Below are 27,403 nucleotides of genomic sequence, written 5' to 3' on the forward strand. Positions count from 1 at the left end.
CAACTCAGTGATTTTTCGGATGCACTTGTGTCCTTGGAGAATGTGAGTGATTTCAGGGAAAGAACAAAGGACTACAAGCATGAAAATTTACAAAATAGGCATGATTGTGGCTTTATATGTGCATATTAATGTGCATTTCCTGCCAGCAAAAGTTCTTGTCACACAGGTTTTTAGCTGTGTGAGTTAAGAGTTCCTGTACTTAAATTTCCCTTCTATGTTCACTTCAGGATTGCATGATGGAATTCACATTTTCTCAAGAAAAGCTGCGGATCTTGCATCAGTACCGTTGACGATACCTTCTGAGTGCAGCACCCGCAGCAGGGTCCTGTAACAAATCTGTCACAAGAAACATACCATGGATCTCAAAGAGAGCTGCCCAAGCGTTAGCATTCCCAGCTCTGATGAACACAGAGAGAAGAAAAAGAGATTTACTGTAAGTATGTAAGAGAGTAAGCGCTGTGGGCAAAGGCATAGGCTGTTGGTGCCTAGCAGTGCTGCTTTCTTTTCTTCTGCTACTAAGCTTCGTATTATTTTCAATAGGTTTATGGAAATCAGTTTCCTTGCTCTTGTGAGTACTGGCCATAGTCCAGTGTGAAAAGTTTTGAATATTTTACACTGTTTACCTGTGTTGCTTTCTGCAAAAGGAACTTGCCTTTACAAATTTCTGCTGTTTTTACCCCGAAGTAGCTCCATTTACTCGTATAAAATATTTAAGTATCCAAATACAGGGAAAACATTCTGATACCATTTTGGCATTCTACATGATGTTTCATGAAGACATTTATTTTGTAAAGGGATAAAGCGTGGATTTGGTTCTTTGTTTGTTTTAATGTCCATTCTTTCACAGATATCCTAATTTTTTTGTTTAAAATGTAAAAAAATACAAGCCATCAAATTTTTTCAAAACTTTTTTTTCTGTCTTCCTTCCTGTTTCTGATTCTAATGCTTATGAGTTTTTTCCTATCCTGTTCCCATTTCCACTTCTTGTCATTTCTCTCCCTCTTCCTTTCTTTGCCTCCCAGTTTGAGTTTCTGGTTGTGAAGTCTTCCTATTGTGTGGGAAATTCTTTGCATTGCATAATAAAAAATAAAGTAGTGTAGTATGGATTTTTGTTTGGCCTTTATATAACCCTAAATGACAAGATCAAAATACTTGCTTTAGAAGACTCAAACTATTTCATTGCTCTTGTGCAACTTCCTCCAAGATTTTTTTTTTCATTGAGTGAGTTAGTCACTCTTTAGATGAGGAATGCAGACACCCTTATATGGAGTTGCTGTCTGAAGAATACAGCAAAACAATGGTTTATATGAGTTATGTTGTCTCCCTTTCCTCTTCACCTCTCTTCCTCGGAGAAGAACAGTGCTGTTCGATTATACAAGTGTGTCAAGATGTAGCTTGGTGAAGGGAATAAACAAAAAAGAGCTTTACTAATTCCTTAAACTTCTGCATTCGTGTGAAACTCAGGTGAGCAGGAAAACCTTTGTGAAAGTCTAAACTTGAGCAGAACAGGTTTTTGTTGCCTCAGTGCTGGCAGTTCTGCAGTTAAGATATGCCAGTGTGCTACATTGAGCCTGTATTAATGTTGTGGTTTCCAGGTCATTTTACCTGAAGGTCTGTGAGACAACCTGGGCAGTGTAAGGGCAGTTTCTTTGGGTGTGCCCTTTAGAAAGCTGTACCAAACATCAGAAATGGGGAGCTGAGGGAGGAGGGGGAAAAGAATCCAGCCCAGCTTACACTGTGCAGAGGTACACTTTGTCTTGCTGCCTGCTGCTTTCTGTGCCAGAGAGTAATTAGCAGCTTGACAAGAAGTGCTTTCACAACCAAGCATTCGAATATTATCACATATATTTTAGGATTTGATAACAGAAGTGAGGGTCATATTAAACTTCATGGTAGAAGCTGTGAATTCCAGCATGTGTCAGTGCTGTCACTGTGTCCCCTCTTCTGTAGCTGTGTGTAATGACAGGATCCTGTCAGTACTTTGACAGGGAATGAGAAAGGGGTGTCGGGGGGAAACAGTTCTTAACAAATCTGTGGTAGGTGTAACTGTCTCTTTTGATGGCCACACTAGTGCCATTCCTGTAAAGTGCAGTAAGAAGCGTTTTCACTTGGGGTGAAAAGAAAGGTCAGAGTGATAAAGGCTAGGAAAGATTTCAGGTGACTGTATAGTTTTCATCTTAGACTTGCTCTGGGTATCACTGCTGCTTCTGAGGTGCTTCTAGAATCTTACTGGTCTGAATAGAAACTGAATTTCAGCTCAAACCTTTCGATGGCTCACTTAATGCTGGCATGGAAACAAGACGAGTATGTGCAACTTAGCTTTTGCTAGCTCTACTTTTTCTCGTCACACTTACTCTGATAAAGCCTTTTTAAAAGCAATCACGTCTCTGAGCAGTCATCATTCTGGTAATTAAATGAGCTTTTCAGTTTTGTCTCTGGAAGTGAACTTCTCATTCCTCCTGAGCATTTTCATGACCTTTTATTGAATATTTGATTTGGTTTGGTTAAATACTGCATGCTTTTGATATATTTACTGCCAGTTTTTGAGAGTTTTTTCCCCAAATGATTACATGTTTGCATTTTTTGGGTGTTCTGGCAGGGAACCTTTTTCGCTTCCACTTAATTCATGGCAACCAGCTCTGTGTAAATCCACACTAGTTCCCTGTCCTTCATTCCTCTGAAGATTCAGCATTCACTTTCTCCATAAAAAGAGTAAAGTATTTCCTTGTTTTGGGCCATATCTAGCCTATATTAATTGCTTTCTGTCCTTGCTGCATATTAGGTCATTCTTTTGCCTGTTTTGACAAATAGCTTTGTTTTGGGTTTCTCACTTTTATCCCTATGCTGTTTGATGTCTGAGGCTTAATTTTCTCTTCTGACCTGTTCTCATCTCCCTTTACACCCAGATCATATACAGGCTTATTAAAAAATCTCTTTCAAAGGTGCTGTTTGTCTGATTAAATCTGAAAACTTCGTCTCAGACCTGTGATGTATAATATTAATCCCCAGCCCTTTGGAAATTTGAGTTGTTTTTCTTTTTATTTGTTGACAATAAATAGTTTCCTTACTTTCTCAATGATTGCTCTGTCAAAATTGGAAAACAGCCTACCTTTTTCTTTGTTTAATAAAAATCGAGTGTTTAATCCAGGAGCATGAGCTACCACAGAGTTGAAGGCTTTTAATTTCATTGACTTCTTCTGTGAAGAAGTCCTACAGTATCCAGAAATAGCTGGATCCTGTCCTGTCTGTATCTGGGAAGGTACTTACTTTATGGTGATGTTTTCAGGAATTCTGTTTATTTTCTTCCTTTTTATTTTCCTCAAAGCTTTGTGGTTTTTACCCACATACTATGACTTGTGGATGCATCATATTTATGTTTAAGGAGTTTTCTAAAGACCAAATTTGGATTAGGAATAATTAGACTTAAAAAGGTTATTATCTAAGTAAGTCTAGATTCCTCCCCCCCAACTTTCTAGAAATAAGCATTGCGCATCTCTCTTATCATTACAGAGGCACAGCTGAGAGTAGTAATAGAGCCCAGACATACTTTGGTTTTAGGTTTTACCAGATTCTTTGTGGATATTGTGTGTTCTTACCGCTTAGTGTGTCCATAACTGTTGCACTTGCATCTTTTCTTTGTTGGGGTGTGCAAGAGCTTTGTTAGTGGTGTGAATTAGATGACCTCATACAGGTTTTTTCATGCTCTCTTGTGTAAAAAATGTTGATTGTGTCATTGTTCCACAGCGGCTCTGAGAACAAAACTGTTTTAATTTAGCAGTTGCCAAGGAGGTGGATATCACCTCCTACCCTGAGTTATGCTTGTCTGTGCACTCTGCTGTCTGTGCTTTCTGCCCAGCTGCCTTGGCCCTCTGCTCCAGTGTGTTGGCATTGATTTGCCATGCAGTCATGGGGAGCAGAGGTGTTTTGTGTTTGAACATTGCTTGCAGGATTTGATTCATGTATAAGAGACCCAGTTCAGGAGGGCAGTGCTTAAGTTTTGCAGCTAAAACTTTTGCTGTCTACAATGTAGGGAGGCTCTTAGGGGGGGAGTGGGTGGGTTTTATGCTAACACTGTTCAGTTAGAAGGTCTCATCACCATTCCTGTGTTCCCCAGGGCCTGGGACTGAGAACAGCTTATGTGAGCAGTTAGCACAGTGTGACTGCAGCCCTCAGGCTGAGGAACCCATGGTGGTGGCTGCCACTGCCACTGTGGAGTTAGAGAGAGAGCCAAGGTGCTGCTGCAGGCCACAAGGGAGACTGGGGCATTGGTCCAGTTGGCTGCATTGGGAATTAGCAGCGCTCTGCACTCATTTCCTTGCTGTGCCCATCCTTTTCCCTGAAGGAATAGCTGAGCTCCTTCTGGAAGTACAAGGAAGTAGAGAAGTGTAGACAACTAATTGCTTGAGAGACAGGAGAAGCCTGCTGGACACACAGCTGCCAAGCAGATTTATGAATCCAGGGACTGACAATCTGTCTAGTTACTGAAGTCCTCTGAGACATGGCATTTGAAAGGCCAGCAGTGTGCAGTTGATTCCAGCTATACCTCCCTTCATCCCAGTGCTGTGTATTATGTTCTATGGGCTGTATTTCAGCAACAGCACCATTTATTCCTCCCTGAATAATCATGCTGTCAGCCAGGATTCTTCTGTATTCAAGGTTTCAAATGAACAGTTACCTTTGTACCCTCCATGTGTACTTTCTCTTTAGGTTTTGGTGAAAGCAGTCTTAAGTATTTTTTAATGCTTTGCTTCTTTAATACTAGTCTTTATTATGGATTATAGAGTTGTTAACAAATTTCTAATTAAATTTTAATAGACTTCTATCTGATGGCCAGGTGTTCTTTTTGGATATTAACTAACCCATGAAACTCCACTAAATCAATTTTGATTTTATTTTTTTCTTACCTGGTGTTTAGAAAATTTTCTGTAAGTACCAGATTCTTCTCATCATTCTTTTAATCATTTCTGTTGATGTCTGTGTGACTTAGCAGTAAGAAATACATGGTTCAATAAGTGCATTTACACAACAAATTTAACAGCTTGCCCTTATTTCCACCACAAGATTAAACCTGGGAGGTTTTGCTAAGTTTTGTGGGTAATAACACTGTCCTTGTTCCTACAGGTTTACAAAGTGTTGGTCTCTGTTGGCAGAAATGAGTGGTTTGTCTTACGACGGTATGCAGAGTTTGATAAACTCTACAATACGGTAAGCAAAAAGCAAGCTATGAAATCATGCCAGAATAGCAGAGTAGCACTTGCTTGCAATGTTATGGTTTGAGTTAATCCTCTCTTGAGGAGTTTGAGTCAACATTTAAAAACCATAGAAGCCTAATAAAGAAAATGATGGAGTGGATTTTTTAAACTTCAGCTTGTTTGAAGTTCAGACTCAAAATCCACTTACTTGTCACATTTTTTTATAGTTCCTTGGGATCACAGCTTGATGAAACTTCCAGTTTAGTTGTTGTCACAACATAAAAAATGTGCTTTTGTTCATGCTAAAAAACACCACAAAACATTCAGATAGATATGTTTCTCCTAAAGTCAGTGTTTTTCTTTGAAGTACTGAAAGCAATGAACAAATCCTTGTTTCTTAATAGAAATTTTCATCAGTCATTGATGGTACTTCATACCCACAGTTTCATAGCAGGTATGATTTTTTGCACAAAAAACCATGGTCAGTGTTCCAAAAGAAATGGGCCGCTTCAGCAACCAAGTGTGGATTTCTTGGGCTTGTTGCTGGAAAAGGGTTTTACCATTTTTACGTAGTGGGCAAGTGGAGTAAATACTTGTTCAGAAATGAGTCTGAGTTATGTGTGCTGTGTCCATACTTTCCTCCAGTTCTTCATGTTTAGAGGCCATAATTTTTAGTTTAACAAAAGAGGAAATAATTCCCCTCTGATTCCCATACTAAAATATTACCAGCTGCTTATTTGTGCTTTCCCTTCCACTGTCTCTCCGGGAAGTAGTCAGGCCTTCTCTCTTCTGCCTCCCTGTGCATGGATTTGCATGTGGCAGTGTTCTCCAAACAAAGGCTGTGAGCTTGGAAATGTTCTTGGAAATGTTTGAGCTGAAATGCCCTTGGGTACCTCATGCTGTGCTTTGCCTGCATCTTGCAGGGATAGACCTGTAAGGGATGTGAAAACAGAAAATCCTCCTTTCAGAGGAAGTGTTGGTGACCCTGTTCCTTTGCCACGTTCTCTTGCCACTCAGGTTGGCCTTGCTCTGCTGAAGTTGCTTCAGCCCTGGTCTCTCTAACCTGGCCAGAGGGGAGGTCTTGGGGAAGCATAACCAGGAGGACATTTAGTCCAGTTTCTGTTCAGTGGAATTCATACAATATATATACCAAAAAGAACTTGTGCTGCTAACGGAAAGAAATGCTGGTGTTGCTAAGGCAAGAAGAATTGCCAGCTTTGTATTAGAAAACTACTCTTTTAAAGAGGATGAGAGTAGGATTGCTCTTCTGGAGCACTTGAAGGTGGAGTATATGCAGTCAAGGCTTGATTAGTGTCAGGTTTGGGGGCGGGGGTTTAATACATAATTCACTGTTAGTGTATACTATCTTTTGGTCAGTTCATCAAGTTTAATAATAATTGATTTATCAAGTGCAAGATCCTAAAATAGACTGTTCATCTGTTTGCAATTTTGATGTAGGGGTAGACCACCTGTGATTTCTAAAGCTTTAAGAATGTAATTTGGACAAAACCCAGATGTCTGTATCCCTGGCCCATCCTAAACCTCATGCATACAGCCCTGTGCAAGCAAGCAAGCCAGAGAAAAACAAACCGAAAAGTGATAAAGAATTGATGGAGGAGGGAAAAAGAAGAAAAATAAAAACAACACTGAAATTTGTTTTTTTTAACTTGGGACAAATAATTTTGCACTATTGCTCTAGTGGTCCCTAAGATGAAGATGAGATGGCCTTTGAATTTAAAAGGGTATGTCTATTGCAAACAAACTAAGTACAGATTGTTCTGGGTATGTTTTTTTCCCCCATGTGTATGAGCAGAGGAAATGGCATAGCGGAGCAGAATTACTAATAATCAGGTGTTCAAACTGTTCATCAGAAAACAAACAAAATGCAATTATTTCTAGGTACTTTAATGTCTAAGCACAATCCAATTTTATGTGTTTTGTTTTCAGCTAAAGAAGCAATTTCCCACGATGAACCTGAAGATTCCAGCTAAAAGAATATTTGGAGATAATTTTGATCCTGGTATGTCATCATCTTGTTATTCATTTTGTCAGTTTCTTTATATGAAAATTGATCTATTCCAGCCTACAAGAAGCTATCTTAGCTGAGTTTTGCAGCGGTCCTCAAAACAGTGACTAAAGCAAAGTTTAGTCATGCTTCAGTCAAGAGCAGGAACTAGCGTGGGTAGGTGTTTTACCTTGTGATAGTGAACAAAGCATTGCTTGGTCGCCCAGTGCCTCTCTTGCACTGAAGGCTGTAGCTCCTCCCGACTCTCCTGTGTTCTGGTTCTGGTTCTCAGCTGTCAGGTATGATTTCTGTCCTATAAAAGTAAAAGCCAAACCCCAAACTCTTCCTAAGCATTATGCGTAGTCCATTTTAAATGTTCTTTGTGCGACTACCCTCCCCAGCTCTTCTGAGAAATTTAATAACTCAAGGATTTATCTTGGAGGACTTTTGAACTCCCTGTATCTAAATGTGCTTCCTTGTACAGTTTAGGTGAAAAAGAACTTCTTCTCTGAGTGGAACAGCAACAGGAAGCGTGTGCCATGTGAACGTTGTGCTCCAGTTACCAGTGATGGGTCCCCATTTATCTTGCTCTGTACACAGCAAAATACTAATGAAAGTCACTTGTCAAGTGCCTTGAACTTGGGTGGCACCACGGGTGAATAACTAAAAAGGCAAATGGGGAGGCCAGGCCATTGCTCTGTGTGTTTGTACTATTCATTCAAGCCATTTTTACTTCAGGTTTTTCCTGATGCTCTTTGGACCCCTCCCGCCCTCCCCTGGCTTGCTGATGTGGTCAGACTGTAGTTTCATCTCCTCCTCCTGTTTCCATTGTTTCAATTTCTCTTTTGCTGAGAAACAAATGGATTCAAAGCTGTTGAGCTCTTAGAATGTGTAGGTTTGTGTTTTTTAAAGTTCTGTCAAACAAACCTAGTTTTTGGCAGTTGCAGTTAATCATCTGGATCCTTATGTGACATTATGTTTTATTTTTTATTAGAATAATCAAATAAAAGTATCCAAGCTCTGATGTTGTCTTCTGATAAAGATGTAAATGATTGCCAAAAGGTCTGTATGTGTTTTGTCTACGAGGAGACAAAGTTTAGTTCTGGTTCCTTTTCTCTGACCTTGGGATTCTCAGAGCTGGCTAAGGACCAGAGGATGCCCTCCAGTCTGGTTTGCTGTACAGGCAAATATGCAGGTGGATTTTTTGGAGCCAGAGTTAGGAAACTGGAGTTTTAATGGGGCAAAAAACCTCAACTAAGACTTTATTAATATTATGTATGTAAAACAAAGTCCTCAAACTTGTTTTAAATTTCCGTGAACTACGTTGAAATCCTTGAAGCATGAGAAACTAAACAGTTCCCAAGATGTTTCTTGCTGGGAGGCAGGGTGGAGATGGAGCCATGATGCTTATGTAAATAATTCTTTTTCTTAACATTGATTTATTGAAGCTTTGATGTAATGTTTCTGCTGGCTTCTGGAGCAAGTTACGTAGTTTACAAATACTGAAAAGGTATTTAACTTCTGAAATCCATCCATGGATATGCAGCATTGTACTATTGCACTGAAATGCAGCAGAGTGAGAACTTTCCATCCCTTTACCCAAAAATACCAAAAATACTGTAATCTAATTTGCCATTTAGATGCTCCAATTTTATGGGCACTCTAGGTTATTTTAAAATTAATCTTGTTTTAACGTGAAAAAATGGAACAGCAACCAGTCAGAACACAACCTGAAAATTTCAGATTTTACAGGTGTTTTATCTTCACCAGCATGGATAGTCCTGTAGGCTTAGAGTGACTGATGGCACTGTCCATCTGCCACACTGAAAGTGCTGATGTTGTTCAATCCCATAATATAATATCTGTATGCAGATTTACCTTTCTGTTAGATGTCAGTAATTTGGGATTATTAAATACCCTAGGAAAGGTTAGGGAATTATATCCCTGAAACAATATGGACATTTTTCTTAATATTTTAAATACACCTGTTAATTAAAAATTAATTTATTATTTTAATAATTGTCAGTAATCTGGATTTGACAGTCATTGGGATGCCTTAAAAGTTAGTGCACAAGTTAAATATTCTTTTTCCATAGAAATTATTGTTGATATGAGTAATGAAAGATAATATAATTTTACACTTTATTTTATGTTAGAACTCTTTTTCTATTCTAAATCCTTCATGTATCTTTCCACGTTGCTACAGAACAGTTACGTGTGCTGGGCTTTAGATAAGGGAAGGAATTCTGAGGATTATCTTTTTTAATGTTGGAGATGATGTTCAAAATCTAAAGGAAAGTATTTTATTCTGTAATCTTCGATGGCTCTAGCTGGGTGCCTGCTGGCAGGATGAGTTGTGTAATTTTTCTGCCATTCATGTATTTTGGAAATATGCTGCTTGGTGGGACTGTTCATGTAAAAGCTTGACGTGTGCAACTGATGTCAGGTTTTGCCTGTGGGTTCTTGGGGCTTTTTGGTTTTGTGGGATCAGGTGCTGAAGGGCTCACCCGTGCAATGAAGGCTGCACAGGTCAGCCTGTTGTGGTTACACAGTGTTCTTGAAGCACATGGTACCACTTCTAATCCACCTGGCTTTCAACATTTTTAAGCAGTGTTGCAGAAAAATTGAAATTTGTTCTTTCAGCTCAGTCCAATGTTTTAAGCTTACAGTTTTCATATGTAGAACTAAGTCTATTGTAAATCAGTCATGGGCCAGTCTTCTTTTAACTGTTGTTTTAAATCCTAAAATCCTGAATAAGAAAATAAGTCTTTTTCACAAGCTGATTGATGATTCTAATAAATCTATTTTTTTCAGATTTTATTAAACAGAGAAGAGCAGGACTGAATGAATTCATTCAAAATTTAGTTAGACAGCCAGAGCTATGCAACCAGTAAGTAGTTTCATTTCTGTTTTATAAGAGCTGTTGAAAAGACATGAGATGAAAATATATGTTAAATACAAAATTGCAAATTAGGTATTTAACCAGAAAATGTATTTTACCTGTTCAGCGTTCTTCAGTATAAAAAAAAAACAACTTTATATGGCCATCCATTCAGGAAAAATCTACAGATTGAAGAGTATAAAAGTGTTTTTGTTTTCTGAAAACCGAACTACAAATCAATTTGCAGGTAGTTAACTGATCTTAATTCCAGGGGTGTAAATTCCACTAGCCCTAAACTGTTGCTGTAGGTCGAGTGTTTATTTTGCCAGTGTCTGTACTGTTTGAGGGCCCTGCTGTCAGTTGCTGCTTTGTTGTTGGCAGTCAGTCACTGCCTGCATCCTTTTTTTGGTTAAGAGTGGTTCATGTGTTCTCCAAAACTTGCTTAAAACACGGTAACCAAGTGGCTTAATCAGCTTGTTGAGATGGTTTGGGCTAACCAAGCTGAGCTGCTTAAAGGAAATGGTGAAATAGCTTGTACCTAAACTGTTCCTGGCAGAAGAACTGCAGGAGTGTTCACCTCCACTAGTGCTGAATGCAAGGTGGTGTCAGGACAAAGCTCCAGTTAAATCTGGACAGCAGCACTTTGTGTGGGAACTCATTCAGGGCAAACCGGTGCCTTCTTTCAGCAGAAAGCTCTAATCAGTTTCAACTAAATCCATTCAGCTTTCTGTGTTGCTTGGACTGGTAAAATGGTAAAGCTCTACACTTGGTTTTAGTGTTCAGTAAATGTCTTTAATATATATGCTTTGTTTAATTAGCTTTTTTGTACAGTCTGTGAAATTGCCCATTTCCCACAGGAAAAAAAGTAACTAACAGAATATTACTGCAGTTTCCAGCATGTAGTCAAATTTTCTTTTTTCACAACAAATGAACTATTTAATGTCCTGTCAAGCTGAAATACGTACTTCCTTTCCTTTCTAGTTTAAAAAAAAAAAGAGGAGGAAGCATTTTATGTATACTTATTTTGCTTAGTGGAAAAAAAATAGTAACAAAGTCTTTACAGTAGGATATTTTTCCACCAGTACAAATACTGTGAGGTTTGTGTTGATAGTACTGTTCTTTGGGAAATAATAAAAAGCACTTTGTTTTTCAATAATTTGTTATATTAATCTGTTTTGTTTTATTGGGAAAGGGTTCTGGTTTATTTAGGCCAATCTCCTCCTCTGGTTGTCAGTATATCCAATTACCAAATATTTTTGTTTCAAAACATACTATATTTGTTCTCCAAAGGTGGTTTGTTGTGGACAGCGCAAAATGGTGTGCTAAAAAAAGGGCATTAAACCTCAAATCCACCTGCCTCCTCAATTTTTGTGGGCTTTTAAAGTTGCTTTATGCTTGAATGTAACTGTAGAAGAATTAATGTTCTCTAATATGGTACTTAGCTTGCCTGATCCATTAAATTGACTTAGATCAGGGTGAAGATATAGGTCTGATAGTGTTTGGTGCTGATGAAAGTGTGTTCAATAATAAGCTTATTAAGCAGAGTTCTGCAATAAAAATAATAGAGACCAAAGTTTGTCTTGTACTATTCTCCTCCACCCCACCCTTAAAGAAATAGTGAACTAAGCAGGAGAAAAAGCCTTTAATACACAGTTTAGTGCAAAGACATTTTAATTTTGTAGTGATTTCTGTGTTGTTTCTCTTTTAATCACAGCAAGGTGATTTTTTTCGGAAGTTAGCCTTCGTTTTTTTGCAGTGTTGCATTGCAACAAATCATGTTAATAATTATGTAATCTGTCACCTTTTCTGTGCACCAGTGAATGTTGTTACAGAAGAAATACCAAATCTTTTGATCTTGATGCTTGGGATTTTTTGTAAATTCTGATAGAAGTACTCAAGGGATGTGTGATGACTGTGCCTTCACAGATAGTCCATTCTTGCTTTCTTAGTTCTGCTTTAATGTGCTCATTAAATTTGATACTAGATCAAATAATTTACATAAAGTTAGTGATGTACAAGGAAGACTTAGTGGGCTATGCATTCTCACAGAACCATTAGGAAATACACTTGCACCACAGCATCTTTTAAGCATTAAAACCAGTAACAGCAAGCCATATATCTTAAGTCCTGCTTAGGAAAATTGTTTCAATAAAAGCTTAAGGATGATTCAAGGTGTTCTCATTTCTGGAATGGAAGACACCTGAATATCTGAAATGAAAAGCAAAAATATAAGATTCAGTGTGTCCCAGATGGTAATATTTACATTGTTCTTTGAAACATGCAGCACTGTGGACTTTTTTTCCATCAGTGGACTTTTTTCTTGGGTGTGGCACATTTCTTGAATATTGTATCAAAGCCAAACCTTTTTGCTCAATGAAAAAATCCAAGAAAAGCCTAAGGTGTATTGGAATGCTTAGAGAGACCCTGAGACAGTTGATAAGGATTTTCCTGCAGTCACTGTCAGGTGGAATACAGGATGAGATGACTCACTTAGTCCAAATTGGGAATTAAGTGGACTAGCTTCAAGCTGCATTTCCTCAGCAAACTTACTGTGATAGACAACTTGCTGTCATGGGTGGAATGCAGGTGTTCCAAGAAAAGGTAGGGATGGATAGGGCAGAAGGGATAGAGATCTGCTAGTGTGTCCCCCTTGCTGACTGATTTCCTTAACAGAGCTGGGAGTTTGTTCCTAGTGAGCACTGTGAGCCTCCCTGAAACACTACACATCTCCTGAAAGTGGGCTGCTCGCCCCCTCAAATGTAGGCCTTCACTGAGGTATTAATGCATTTAATTGCTGTCTATCAGAACATGTCCAAAGAAAACCAGTTGGAAAAACTGTGTAATAGAGGATGCATTAAAGATGTAATGCAGTTATTTTTAAGTAGTCCAAAGTAGCTCCTTAATGAGAATGAGAACATTTGCATAACACTTGAAGAGCTCAAGGATGACAATACTCTGTGGGGAAATGAGTTATCAGTTCTGTAAGTGAGAAGTGGGGTCTGAATATGTTCCTTTGAAGAAAATCAGTCACAATTTTTTTCTGATTTCAAAATCTGATTAATATAAAAGTGAATGTGAAACTCCTGAATTGTAGGATCTTGCAGTCCGTGGTTGGGAAAGCAAATCTTGCATTATATTATTGTCCTCTCTTAAAGTGTTATTGTACTTTACTGTGTTAGGGCTTTTTGAACCTTTGCTTTCTGTAAGAAATATATCAGTGGTTTACTTTTTAAGAAAATATGGCGAGAAGATGGAGGAGGTGGGCACCATTATTTAAATAAACTGGGTCTTATATGTTAAGTTTCTGCCACTGTCTATTAATTTTAACATTTTGCTTCAAATTTTGTGAATTTTTGGGTTTTTTCTTTTTTTGGGGGGGGGGGGGGTGGGGGAGGTGGGGTTTGTTCATATTTCTGTGTGTGTCCAAAATTTTTTGTGTGGTATTATATTGTTTTTGCAGGAAGACTAATGCAGAATGAGTATTACATAAGCAACTGTATTTAAGCAGAGCTTGACACCCTTTTGTGTATTTCAGAGATAATCCACAAAATAAATTTATTCAGTCAATCATAAAACTCCTGACAAAACCAACTTTTGCTGGTAGTGTATGTACAATGTATATTGAGCATCCCTTTTTAAATAGTTTTTTCAATTCTTTTAATTTCATAGGTGAGGTTATTTTAGGAATAATTTCCATGTATTCTAAAATACACTGAGTTAATCCATGTGAGCTAATACAGCATAGAAGTCCTGTCAATCTGTATAGCATTATGCATAACATGCTGCAATCTTGCCTAGGGAATTGGTACATTAAACTTCTTATTTTTAAGCAGTAGTTCTTTGCAGTGCTTTTAGAATTGCAAATGTAAACAGTATAATATCAATCAGTTAAGATTCTGGGTATTGTGGAGATTGTGGAATACCCTGCAACTGTACAGCAGCCTTTTCCTTGAATTGATATTCTTGTTTTTCCTGCTGTGAATTCAGTCATGAACAAAGTTACTATAGTAACTATTTGAGATGTATTACAACATGCTCTATTTAATCAGCCAGTTGTCCAGAATAATTAATGCTGAAAGGTAGCTAAGGTCTGTTTCTGTTGTTGTGTCCAGTGAAAAGCATTAACCAGAACTTTTGATTTTTGATTTTATGATATGCAAACGTTCTGAAATTGAAATTGTTGCATCAGGACCCAGTATTACCACAGTGTTCAAACCACTGTGATTTTTGTCTTCCTGGCCTCAGGATACAAGACAGATCCTGAAATAGATCAGAATTTGGAGTCCATATAAAATGGGAAGTAATAAACTGAAATGATGGTGGGAAACTATGTGAACAGACTTGTTGCTGTGCTTTAAACCTGAAAGGCCGAAGGTTACTGAAACATATTTCAAACAGGACTTAAGAATACAGAATGTCAGTGATGAAGCCTCAGATAGCCTAGGATATGAGGTAGGTTCAGTAGTGCTGACAGGAAATTACAGAAGCTGAAGTGTCAGAAACAGCTCCTCTGTTACTTCTCATCCTCAGTGATCAGAGATGAGGAGGGTGAATGGATTGAAAATAGCAAGTACATCTGTTTCTTATATAAAACGACCCTATTTTATATATTCTAGAGACAGATTAAATGAGCAGCTCGATAGTAAACTAGTGCTTTTCTTGTACTGAATGGTTCATGTGGAGTTTCCTATCAGAGAATCCTCTGAGTCCTTCTCAAACAACTTTGTCTCTGAAATGTAGGTAAGATTTCTTCCTCGATAAGAAAGTTACCTTTGAGTGAACTGAAGGAACCTGAAAGATTCAAATCAGCTCTTGAAGTGGTTTATACAGGCTATACATGATACTTGTGTTTTAGGAATTAATTTTTCCTCAGTTGTATTACATTATTCTTTACTTCACTGTGCTGTGGTTCAGAAAGATGTTACATTCTTTTGATCTGTTGGACAAGCCTTTCTTCCTGGATGAAGAAATTCTTGTTCTTGGAATTCTCTTACTTTCCCACATTTCTCTCAGTCTGCCTCCCAACCCCACCAAGACAGAGCTTGAAAGTGCTACTAAAGATAAAATGCATCTCCTTAGGTACTGTAAGAAGCCTGTTGCTAGTTCCTGAAACATTTGTGTCCTACAGCTGACTGGAAGGATTTCTTAACTGTTTTGACAGTGCCCAGCCAGAAGGAATTCTGAATAGATAACTATCTTCTGCTTTATAGCGAATGGAGAGAGGAGGGTTACTGCTGTGTATCTCTTGGAACATGTGTCTTTCCTTGGGATACAGATGGTGTATTTTATTCCCTATTGTACTGGACAATTCAATTAATTTTAGAAAACAAAAATATAAACTCTTCTGTTTTTTGGAAGAAAGTTGGGTTTCTTGGTGGCTGCTAGCCAGTTAGAACTCGTGATTTCTTCTGGTAATGATCTTTAAATGCTGTTCTGCGTTGTTCCCTCCTGAAGTCTTGACATACGTATACTTTAACGTCAGGTTTTTGCAAGTGAAAAGGTTTGTGCTGTATAACACACTTGGTAGTTGAATCATGTTGCTGTAAAAGAGAGTATTGCTTCTACACACTCCTTAATTGCCAGAACTTAAATATAAAACTTTGTTATGAGTAACTCCTCTGTGTGCTGCTGTTCTTTCCTATGCTCTGTGTTTGTGGCTGAAAATCATGCAGGTCATTGGTGTGCTAATGAAGTTAACTGTGTTTCTAGCCCAGATGTCAGAGCATTTCTTCAGATGGATAACCCAAAACACCAGTCGGATCCATCTGAAGATGAAGATGAAAGGAGCAGTCGGAAGGTAATAAAACAGAAGCAGAACAGTCTTCTAAATTTTAGGTACTTGAGGGCAATCTTCTTAGGTATATTATTTACTGGAAACTACTGGTAGGTTTTACAATAAATGCCCTCCTTGTTCTTTTAAACAACTCAGTTCCACTGTGGGCTGTAAGCTATTTTTCTGTCAGATGTGAACTGCAGAGAGGAGTAAAAGTGATTGCTGGTGTTGTCTTCCTTATTCCCCTTGCTGTACAGGTTAAAGAAACACAACTTTAGTCATAGCTTAGCTGTGAGAGATTTTGCAGTCTGTTCAAAAGCTCTTGCTAAGAAATCTGGCAAGACATAGGGGGGACGTAGAATGTTTAATTGTCTTTTTGTTTGCTTGTACGCCCTTCTTTTTTAAAGATGGGGAGAAACAGAATTCTCTCAGGGGAAAAAATGCAGTCTTTCTAGAAGTCACTTAGGAGCAAAGATGGATTGGATTTCATTTCACATGTAACACTGTGTGAGGTCTGAAGTTTCTTTTGTCGAAAAAGCCACTATATAGCTAGATGGATTCTCTGAAAATTAGTTTACAGCCTCCAGAAACAGTTTGAAAAAAGGAGTATTTCTGTGAAGGCAGAAGTGCCATATTTAAGCTTGTCTTCTCTGTTACTTACTACTTGGCATAAAGATGTGATATTAATACTTCTCTCCTTATTCAGCCCCTGTTAAAGATATAAGAGTTGTTTCAATTTGTGTGTGATCCACGAGAGATTCAGTGTGTTCTGAAAGTTTAATTTCCAACATCACTAGTTTAAAATACTGATTTCCTCCTCCTTTGGAAGGTACTTTAAGTGATGAGGAATGATATAAACTGTCTGTGGAAAATTAACGATGTGTCATACCACAACAAATTCCAAAAAGAGAGCTACTGCATAATGGCCTGGACCCCATATTTTTGGTGGAAAATTCACCTTATGGTTACTGTAAATGATAAAACCAAACAACAAGGAACAAAAGAAAAAAAAAGCCTTAAAAAAAAGTCTTTTTTATAATAGCTTTTTCAAAACTGTCCAGTACCACTGGCTCATTTCAGTGAGCGGTGGCATCCAGTGCTGCTGTCAGGCCATTTTCCACTTATGGAGTACTGGTTTGTGCTGCCTGGCAGCTTGTCCCCAGGTAACTTGTATTTGAGTGCAATTCATTCTTCCCTGATAAATCCCAGAATCACAATGAGAGTACAAATACTGCTTTTCTAAATCAAAAACAAAATGGAGAAAATCACCTAAATGACAGTGGCTTCCTCTGCTCCCCGCAATTTACAAATTCTGCCTGGGTGTGTACCAGTAAGATTCATGGAATTCCAGGAATTGAGTTATTTAACCTTTAATGTCAGGATAGAAAAGGTTGGTAATGTTTTTCTTGGGGTTGGAAGAATGTTCTCTTTTGTGTTTTTAAAAGCGCTGTGTCTTTCATTAATTACTCTTACATAAACAGCGTGGGTTTAAAATTATTGTATTAGTAAGAACTTGGAGAATTTGGAATAAAAGGTAAAAAATATGTTCATGAGACAAAAAGGGTTAAGTTCTGAATGAGGAACAAGTTGTTTTTTGCAATACTTTTCAAGTTTTATTTCTGATCTTTTCCTCTCTGAATGAACACAGATATTTTATTACCTTCATCCTTGAACAGGATGTGTGTAGAAAGAATTTGTGACAAGGTGATGATGGCCAGGTATTTCAGTTCCCAATCTAGATGTTAGATCTCTTTAAAATTCTAATGTAACAAGTGTAAAAGTATGGATTGAGCAGATTAGTAGAGTATTTTGAAATCAGTATTGATTGAAAGATAAGAGAGAAGAAAAAATACTACAAGTAAACCTCTTTGTTTCTCCCAACAGTTAAACTCTACCTCACAGAATATCAACTTGGGACCATCTGGAAATCCTCAGTAGGTTTCAATTAAATTGTATTTAATGTAATTCAATTAAATGGAAATATAAAATCTAATTATATGGGATTAAAATTAATTATAAAACCTGAAAAGTTAGACTGACCTTGGGAGTGGTCCCACAGCTTCTGAAAACAACTTTGGTTTATTGCATGCCAAAGGAGCAGCTTGCCTTGTTGGTGCTACAGTTACTGCAGTGGTAACTTCTGTCTCTGGTGTCTTCTGCAGAATTTCTGTTCTGTGTGAATCTGCTTTTCTCCTCTAGGAGCTGACTGCTATTTTGGTTTTGCTTTCCTCACAGATTTGTTCTGGGCTAGTAGGAGGAAGTGGTTAATAGATTGCAGTAAGAAGTGAAATATAAGAGCCCTTCCCTTCGGGGGCAATAAATAGAGAGGTGTATGGTGATGTAACTTGTTTTGCAATTTGAAGACATGGATAATTGTTTTGCTGACAGAATTGTATTCAGGAAAGAGTAAGGGAATCCTGGGAAAAACTGAAAGGAGTGGCGATTTGGGAAATGGAAAAACTGAGAGTGAATTCAAACAAACACCAAGAAGAGGCAGGTGTTAGGACCTCCCTCCTCTAACTGAAATTTAAAACGAGGGAGGGTTGGATGGAGGGAAGAATGGAAAAAATAAGAGGGAATAGATAACAAACTTGGTCCTTCCTTTCCTCATGTAAGCTTTAGAATCCATTTGGACCGCTAGAAATAAGCTCCAGGAGATGTCATGGTGAAATGGAAACTTAAAAATGCCAAAAACTAGACCATGGAGAATGAAAGAACGGTCTTGCTTCTCCTTTACATCGTAAGGTTAAACTTAGTAAATAAAATGAACTCATAGGATGCAACTTGAACACTTTTGCTAGAAGAAAATGGAATTGCAAACTTGAAGAGGAGTTGTATCTGAGGACAGGTCTGCAGAAGCAGTGCTGGGTGGAACAAAGAAAATCAGGCTGTTGTGCTACACTACACTGCTGTACAGCTGTAAGGCTTGTAATTTCTACCCAGATGACCTGTCTCCTTCCTAAATATCTTTCAGTGCCAAACCAACAGACTTTGATTTCCTGAAAGTTATTGGGAAAGGCAGCTTTGGCAAGGTGAGCTTTTATTCCTGTGTCTTACAGTGGTGCAAGGATGCTCACTGGTTTCTCGTGCTCAGTGACTGGAGACTTGGCCAGAGGGTTCCAGGAGTGGTGTTGCTCTAGGGTGGCCCATAATATGTTCTCTTGGATCCCCATTGCTGCTGTTTTGTGGTCCTGCCATTTTTCCCTGGTGCAGCTGTTGGCTGCCTCAGCCGCTTGTTGGGACTAACAAAAGGGAGACTTTCCCTTTCTCATCAAGAGCAGTTGGGATCCTCTGTTTCCCCCAGGGAGGAAGGGAGGTACCCCTATGCTTATGCAGCAGCTGCAGTACAAATTGTGTTTTTCCTCTTGTTGTCATGGACAACATTTGTGAAACCACTGATAGTATGAAGAAATGTGAGCAACAGAACATTGAAAAGTGACTTCAAGTATTGATATTTTACAAAGATACCAAAGAGAATCCCTCTTGAAATCTCAGTTTCCAAATTATTTTTCATGTTGTTGTTTTTCATTCAATTATTTTTACAGTTTATCCCCCCCAAAAAAAGCTGAAATTAATCTTGGTAAGAGATTTAGCAGGTCATGGGAAAAAAATGTTATAATTTGGTCTTTCATGATACCACTGTCAGGGTGAGTTTTTACTGAATTAACTGTAAGCTCACTTTATTGGCAATTACATTGCTGACTGAGTGTATTAGAAGCGAAGAAACTGTATTGTGAAAAAACAGCATGAGCATTTTTAAGTTATGCTGAAATGATAAAATATTACCAATAGTATGTGAACTGCAACAATCACATTTCTTCCTTTTTTTGAATTTCACAGGTTCTTCTTGCAAAACGAAAACTGGATGGGAAATACTATGCTGTCAAAGTGTTGCAGAAAAAAATTGTTCTCAATAGGAAAGAGGTTAAGAGAAATAGTCTTTTTCCACCCACCTCCCTTGTTTTTTCCCTTAATTACAAAATCATTCCTATTTACTTATTGATCTCATACTTCTTGCAGCAAAAACATATTATGGCTGAACGAAATGTGCTTTTGAAAAATGTGAAACATCCATTTCTGGTTGGATTACATTACTCATTCCAAACAACGGAAAAGCTTTACTTTGTCCTGGATTTTGTTAATGGAGGAGAGGTATGTGATGGTTTTGTTTGCATTTTAGTCTGTTAATTCTAGGTGAGAGGAGCGAAATGATTCTTTACAGTGGACTGTGATCAGCATTCTCCCAATTTTGAAAATCCTGTTATTATCTGCTGTTGCTACAGACTTCTGTAGCTACTTGGACCCTGTTCCTGTTGTTACTGACAACTTTAAATTTATTCATGCTTGTGAGATACAAATACTGTATCGTACAGTTATATAAATTTACCTTTATTTTTAATTAATCTTATATTTACATTTTTCACCATGTAACACTGTCTTCCTGTTGCATCTGCATTAGGTGAGATGCTGATATTTGAAAAAGGGAAGGAAGGAAGCTGACAGTTGCATTTATTATATTGTGTCAGAGTTGGGACAAGATGAGCATTTTTCTTGTTTAATGTATTGTCACCTTGCTTAGACAGTATTAGCAAAATCCTGGTTTGCTCTACTCTGAATTGTGGCCAGAACTTTTTGTATTGTTTCAGGCAAAATAAAATACAGTTCAAAACAGCTTTCAAATTTGAATGGAAAGCTGGGATGGTTTTTTATTTTTCATGAACTTTGTAGGCAGAAACCAGAAAACTTAATTTTTCTTAAAAGCTTCACAAGTTGAGTGTGTAGTGTGGTTGAATCTGGTTTATAATTTAATCTTTGTCTAGACCTTTGTATCTGCTCAGATATTTCCAGCCTTTCAGTTCTGTAGTAGAGAGAACTGGTGGATCAGCTTGGAATATACATCTTACACAGTGATCTACAGCTAGGTTATTTCAGAATACAATTCTATTAATAATTATGCAAATCTTTGAATACATGCATTTGCAGAAATTAAAGATGACTTTTTTGACACCAGGTTATGTATTCTGCTTGGAGGCAATCTTGCATGATTTAGTCTTGCCAGCTTCTATTCATGGCTTAGTGATTTACCCTAGTTCCTTTTGACTAGTCTTGGTTTTAAGGGAATGTGAGCTATCCATCTGAGCCACAAAAGAGAAGCAGGGAAGAGAGTAAAGTAATGACTAAGCCATGCAGTAAAAACAATTCTATCTCATTGGACTTTTTATTTTTTAAAGTGGACACAAAATAAATTACTCTTCACTGTAAAATCACATCATTAACCAGATTTGTTTTGTCTGTGTAATGTTCTTATTTCCTATTTGCATATTTACAGCTGTTCTTTCACTTACAAAGAGAACGTTCCTTTCCTGAGCACAGAGCCAGATTTTATGCTGCTGAAATAGCCAGTGCACTGGGCTACTTACACTCCATAAATATAGTGTACAGGTAAGTTTCTGAAATGTATCCTTGTCCTGCAGAAATTCAAAATAGGACAAATTACCAAATAAACTCTCCAGGAAATCTCTTACGGGAAACAAGAACATAACAATTTCATCAAAACTTGAAGCTTTCAGCTGAAGAATAATAAAAGCCCTTGTGAAGCCCTCTGAAGCTCTTGTGACTGCTGTTTTGATTTACTACCTTTTCTTTTTTAATAGGGATTTAAAACCAGAAAACATTCTCCTAGATTCACTAGTAAGTATGCAAGATTATTTCTGTTTTCTGTTCTCTCACAAAATTGACGCTTTTGTGTATTCACATGTTAAGCATGTTCTCTTTTTAACATACTGCTCTTTATTTAACACAGGGTCATGTTGTTTTGACAGACTTTGGACTTTGTAAAGAAGGGATTGCAACTTCTGATACCACTGCAACTTTCTGTGGGACCCCAGAAGTACGTTGACAACTTTCATGAATTTTTTATCAATAATAAATGACTGTTGGCTATTATTAATGTTTGTGTAACTGAAAGGTCAAATACTATGTTTTGTACTGCTGGGAGGTTTGCATTCTTTTGACAAGCTGAAACCAAACCAAAGACAAGCTCCTTACAGGTCTATTCATTGTTCTTCTTACTCATGTGCAGTGTCCACTGTTTGCTACCCACATGGCCATACTTCACATCTCTTCCTTCCTATGTTATTCCAGTCCTTTTCAAATACTATTTTCTCTCATGTCTCCTAACTGCTGGGTAGACACAGGATAGTTAGCTTGTGTAACAGCTGCTGCAGATTGGTCAAAATCAGTCTACTTAACCACATCCTGCCTGTGATTCTTAGTAAGTTTATAGGGAATTAATATCTGTGCCTCAAGCAAATTATTGCCTATGCACCAAACTTTGAACTTGCTGACTGAGTTATTGAACTCTGTTGTCTTTTTAATGGGAGAACTAACTACACTGGAAAACTTAGAATGTGGAAGGCTTGAACACGTATGAGGGATTCACTGAACAGAGGATTAGAAACTTTGGTAACTTGATAAACATACTTTAAATTACAGGAAAGACCTTTGAAGGCAGTGAAAGATGAGTGTGGTGTAGTATTTAGCTGAAACATTTGATTGTTAGGAAGCAACTTCTCTTGAAAGCGTTTACTGTGAAGTAACTAAACCCTAGGTTTTATCCATGCTGCCTAATTGTCTAAAGTACTTTTTTTTATTATTATTCATTTTAGTATCTTGCACCAGAAGTCATTAAAAAGCAGCCCTATGACAACACAGTAGACTGGTGGTGCCTTGGTGCAGTTCTGTATGAAATGCTTTATGGGCTGGTATGTATCTGATACATAAAGGTTGCTTTCCTCCCCTCTCCCCTTTTATTTGAAGTAACCTTTGAGTATTGTTGAAGGTGCTAACTTTTTCATAACATTGGAATACTCCATTTAAGCAGATTAACACATTGTCTTGTACTTAACATAGCACTTATTTTTCTCTTTTGGATTTTACTTTGCCTCTTGGTGTTTGACAGGTCATGGAAAAGCAAGCTCGTAGACATCAGCAAAATCAGTAGTCATCACTTTGAGGGACTGTGAGAGTAAACTGAATCAACAGTGATAATACACAATTAAAAAAAAAACAGCTCATAAGGAAAATTTTGTCAAATATTGGAATAAATAAAATTAAAAGACAATTATTTTATTTATGTATCTCACGTTTTCTTCTAGCTTTTGACAGCATTAAAACAAAAATATCTTGCTATGCTTCTTCTAGTCATATGTAATTAACTCCAGTAAGAATCTGTTCTTCTAGTTTTCTCAAGTTCTGTCTCTTTCCTTACGGGCCTTAAATAGGGAGATGGATTTGTTTTCCCATTCTCAGGTTCTTTTCAGGCAAGTTCAGTGGGAGCTTTGAAGCTGGATGGCATCTATGGCTACTTGGAAGTGTGAGAACACTTTAGGAGTAGAGGAAGGCGGGTGGTGGGAAGTTATCAAGTGTCAAGTTCTGGCAGTGGTGATGACTGAATTAGAAGTTAGCAGTGCATGAAAAGGAGATCTCTGCTTCACTGCTAGCAGCTTGTATGTCTTACAGAATCATTAACTGATCATACGTAACATATGAAACAGCATTGCATGTGGCTTCAAATTCATGTAGAACTTGTGTTTTTTTAGCCTCCTTTTTACTGCCGTGATGTTGCTGAGATGTACGATAATATTCTTCATAAACCCCTGGTTTTGCGCCCAGGAATCAGTCTTACAGCCTGGTCTATCCTGGAAGAACTTTTGGAGAAAGATCGGCAAAGCAGACTAGGAGCAAGGGAAGACTTTGTAAGTAATGTCCTAATTTATCAAGCCCTGTTACATTTAAGGGGACTCACCAAATCAATGTGCAGAGCACAGGATTAATAGTTGGAGATGGAAATTGCATTGCTGCGTCCATCTCTGTTTTCCTCCTTTTTATGTCTTCAGAAAAGACACCAGTGGGTTCTATCCTTGGAAGTTGCTGAGGATAAGAGAGCAGTGTTGTGAGGTATTTTGAGCTTGGTTGCTGCTGTACCTGCCAGCAAAGGAAAAACAGTTGCTGGTGTAGCAGTCACTAAGGTGCACAGAAGTAGGTTTCACTGTTGATAGTGAAATGGGGAAATAATCAAAAGAAAAGGCTGTCATGTGGTAATACTAATGATTTGGAAACAGTCTTCAGGTAAAGAGGAGCACTTGTTCTGTGCAAACAGCAGCTTTTTTTTAGCCTTAAAATCATGGCAGACATTTTCCAAGTGTAGCATCAAAATCTTTGTTCTCAAAAAGTTGATGTGAGAACGTTGCAGGTGTCTTCAGAACTGTGCAATGAGGAATGATCAAGAGGAAGTACACCATCCATTGGTGGGATCTTAGTAGTGTTTAGTTCGCAGTCCTTATGTTAGTCTGTGGACCTTGTAACTGAGCAAGATGAAAGGACTTAGCACAGCTGTTGGCTGCTTCTTAAATAGTATGTACATTGCAGAGTTGTTGATGCAGCGGCTTCTCAGACAGTGATATGCTTTAAAAAAACTAACAAAACTTTAAAGCAGGGACAGATACTAACAAATTCTTGCTCTGTGGTAGACTTCAAGGTTGTTGATTTTAGGGCTTAAAGGCAGAAAGTAGGATCTTAGAAGGAAAACTGTGTATAGATGCAATCTCACAAAGTTTAATTGCTGTTTTTACTGACTACGGCTTGGACTGCAAAGTAAATTGCGACTAAACAAACTGATAAGGACATGCACATAGGAACTTCTCAATGTGCATGTAGTATGAAGTAATGTTTACTACAATGCACAGGATAGAATTATGAAGTATCTGAAATCTTTATTGTTTGCTGCAGCTTGAAATTCAAAAGCACCCATTCTTCGAATCTCTCAGCTGGACTGATCTTCTTCAGAAGAAGATACCGCCACCATTTAATCCCAATGTGGTAGGTGCCTGGGGGGTGGCAATGGTTGTTAGTGTTTGTGTCTCAGATCACACTTCACACAATATTCTGAGTTGAAAGGGACCCACAAGGATCATCAAGTCCAGCTTTTAAGTGAACGTTCCTCATGGCGACTGGACCCATGAACTTGGTGTTCCCAGCACCATGCTCTAACCAGCTGAGCTAATCTCCCTAAGAGAGACTTCATATTTTTTTGGCTTATCAGATCGTAAAGAATGTAGGATTTGGTCAAAACTCTAGTCTAAATGAAAAAACCCGGCCTTTTAATACCTATTTTCAGAGATGAAGTAGTGTGCTTCCTTAAATTTCTTTTACTTAAATAGAGACTAACAACAAAATATATAGCCTTGAGAGGTAAATTTGGAATCTAAAGGACAAGCACAAGTTTAAAACACTGTATTAATTGGATGACTGATAGATCCTTCTGTTTTCTAGGTTGGACCAGACGATATTGGGAATTTTGATGCAGTGTTCACAGAAGAAATGGTCCCATACTCAGTTTGTGTTTCTTCTGACTACAGCATTGTTAATGCCAGTGTCCTAGAGGCAGATGATGCATTTGTTGGATTTTCTTACGCACCACCTTCTGAAGATGGGTTTTCTTAGGAGCTTAGAAGTGAAGAGTGGTTTGGAAGTCTTGGGTTGAACTGAAATACTAGGATTATGGACACATTCCAAAATAGCGTAAATAGTGCCTCGTCTTGTATGTAGGTTGGAAACCTATGAACAAACTTTCTCTGCTGTATAGGAGGAATTTGGGCATTTTGGATGGCTTTCTTTGGGGTTTGAACTGTTTGTTCCTGCTGCAGAAAATATTTTTTAAAACCTTTAAAAAGCATTCTCTACATATTTTTTAAGCAAAAACACTGACTGTTCTCCTCAATCCCTTCGAGTTTACATTCATACCTATCTAATTTGGCTGGCACAAACAGCAGCAAATTTAGTAAATTTATAAATGCTTTTGTACTTATTTACGGTGACTTTGTGCTTGAATTGTAACTATGCAAATTGTCTTTTGTATATCCTGGTTTAAAAAAAGGTAAATGTTTCCCCTGTTACCAGTTTGGAATATGTGTTAATTTGCCTGTCAGCACTTAAATGATGTAAGTTAAGGACCAAAATTCTTAAAGGACTTCTTGAGAATGAAAACTTGGTCACATAAAACTGGATTGTTGCTCTTGTACTTGCTGAAGTACCCATTGACTCAACTGGATTATCTGAGGTATGGGGGATTACTCAAAGCAAGGACAGAACAAATTAACTGGATTGATTTGATAACATTACTTATTATGTGTTCTGCTTTTCTTTCTTCCCTGAGCTAAGTATGTCTATATTTCAACTACATTAAAAATATTTTTGGTTAAAGCTCTGCTTCTCCAAAGATCTAATATGCAATAATCATGGTTACTTTAAAAGTAAATCAATTAGCTTCGACATTTTGGGGGTAGGTGGTGAGATAATCATGCCAAATATTAGGGATTTTTCTCGCAGATTGGTAGTTTAAAACACTCTTATGTTCCAAATTGATTGTATTTCAGTATTCATAGCAACTTGTTTTTGTGTTTCAGTTTGCACCATTTTTAAATCTTCACTTGATATTGGGGGAAAGATGTAAATTACACTGATAATTCTAAAAATGTGAAAAGCTATTGTATTTCTCATAACATACACGTGTATGGACAAACATAATTCTGAACAATTTCTGTTTAAGGAAATTTTTTTAAACAATGCAAAAATTGACTGCAATTACAGTGTATAAAAGGCATATAATGGTAGTAGTTTTATTATATATATTACTTGTAAATAACAACTTATTTTTGTCTGTTACTCCAAAACGTTCTGTGGTTTTTTGTTCATAAATACGTTCAGTTAAATACCTTGATTTGAGAGAAGTGTGGCAAGATACTGATATGTAAATTGAATGAATGTTACATGAATTTCAGTATCTAACTCACCTTGTTTGTAGCAAAATAAGCAGCTAAGATAAATGCTCTTTATACTGCATCAAGATCAGATAAGAATTGAGAACCTAGAGGGGGAGAATGTATCAAATCATATTTCTTTTGAAATAAATGTTGTATCAATACATTAGAAGAGTGGAAAGTAAAACAGGATTTCTTGCTTATCTCAAGGAGTATCTCCTAGAGCACAGTCTCCTACATAGTGGTTAAATGATGTTTAGCAGTTGCTACATGAGGCTTTGGAAGGAGTAATTGAGTAAAAAGTAAGAATTGACATTGGCAGGGGAGGGAAGGAAGGAACTGTATCATTTGTGGTAGCAAAATGGTAGCTTGGCACTCATTTTCCATAGTTCTCTTCTGGCAGGGTTGAAAAAAGCTGTTCAGGACAACCAACAACTACGTGAATACTTTCCTTGGCATTAAATAATTTGGAAGTAACAGCCCTGGTGTTTTTTAGTTTGGGGGGGGTGGGGGGTTGTTTGGTTGTTCTGGTTTTTTGGGGTTTGGTGGTGTTTTGTTTTGTTCTTTTTATTTATTTATTTAAATTTTTAACATGGCTTTCTGATGGAGTGGGAAACAAATTGGTGGTATGAAAGGAAGTATCCATTCTCATACCAAATCTTTAGTCTGTATGCTCCTGAAATTACTGGGAAATTATGTGGCTACTGTAACTTCCTTCTGTTTATGGCAAGG

At 37.6% G+C, this 27,403-nt stretch overlaps 1 protein-coding gene across 3 annotated transcripts; it reads left to right on the plus strand.

The window, feature by feature from the left end:
- Window positions 1-224: 224 nt before the first annotated feature.
- On the plus strand, window positions 225-27,148 carry SGK3 (serum/glucocorticoid regulated kinase family member 3). 3 transcript variants are annotated; one of them, XM_066331977.1, is made up of 16 exons: window positions 225-433; window positions 5,122-5,205; window positions 7,140-7,212; window positions 10,012-10,087; window positions 15,788-15,875; window positions 17,736-17,785; window positions 18,826-18,883; window positions 19,692-19,775; window positions 19,872-20,003; window positions 21,181-21,293; window positions 21,506-21,542; window positions 21,655-21,741; window positions 22,520-22,615; window positions 23,453-23,608; window positions 24,642-24,731; window positions 25,185-27,148. In XM_066331977.1, the coding sequence occupies exons 1-16, from the start codon at window positions 356-358 to the stop codon at window positions 25,353-25,355; spliced, it is 1,473 nt and encodes a 490-aa protein (XP_066188074.1). In that variant the 5' UTR covers window positions 225-355; the 3' UTR covers window positions 25,356-27,148. The 3 variants fall into 3 exon arrangements, with proteins under 3 accessions (XP_066188074.1, XP_066188082.1, XP_066188091.1); XM_066331985.1 differs by lacking the exon at window positions 10,012-10,087 and having other exon boundaries at window positions 15,793-15,875; XM_066331994.1 differs by lacking the exons at window positions 225-433; window positions 10,012-10,087 and having other exon boundaries at window positions 5,138-5,205.
- Window positions 27,149-27,403: the final 255 nt, after the last annotated feature.

This window comes from Sylvia atricapilla, chromosome 1, assembly GCF_009819655.1.
Source record: "Sylvia atricapilla isolate bSylAtr1 chromosome 1, bSylAtr1.pri, whole genome shotgun sequence".
NCBI lineage: Eukaryota > Metazoa > Chordata > Aves > Passeriformes > Sylviidae > Sylvia > Sylvia atricapilla.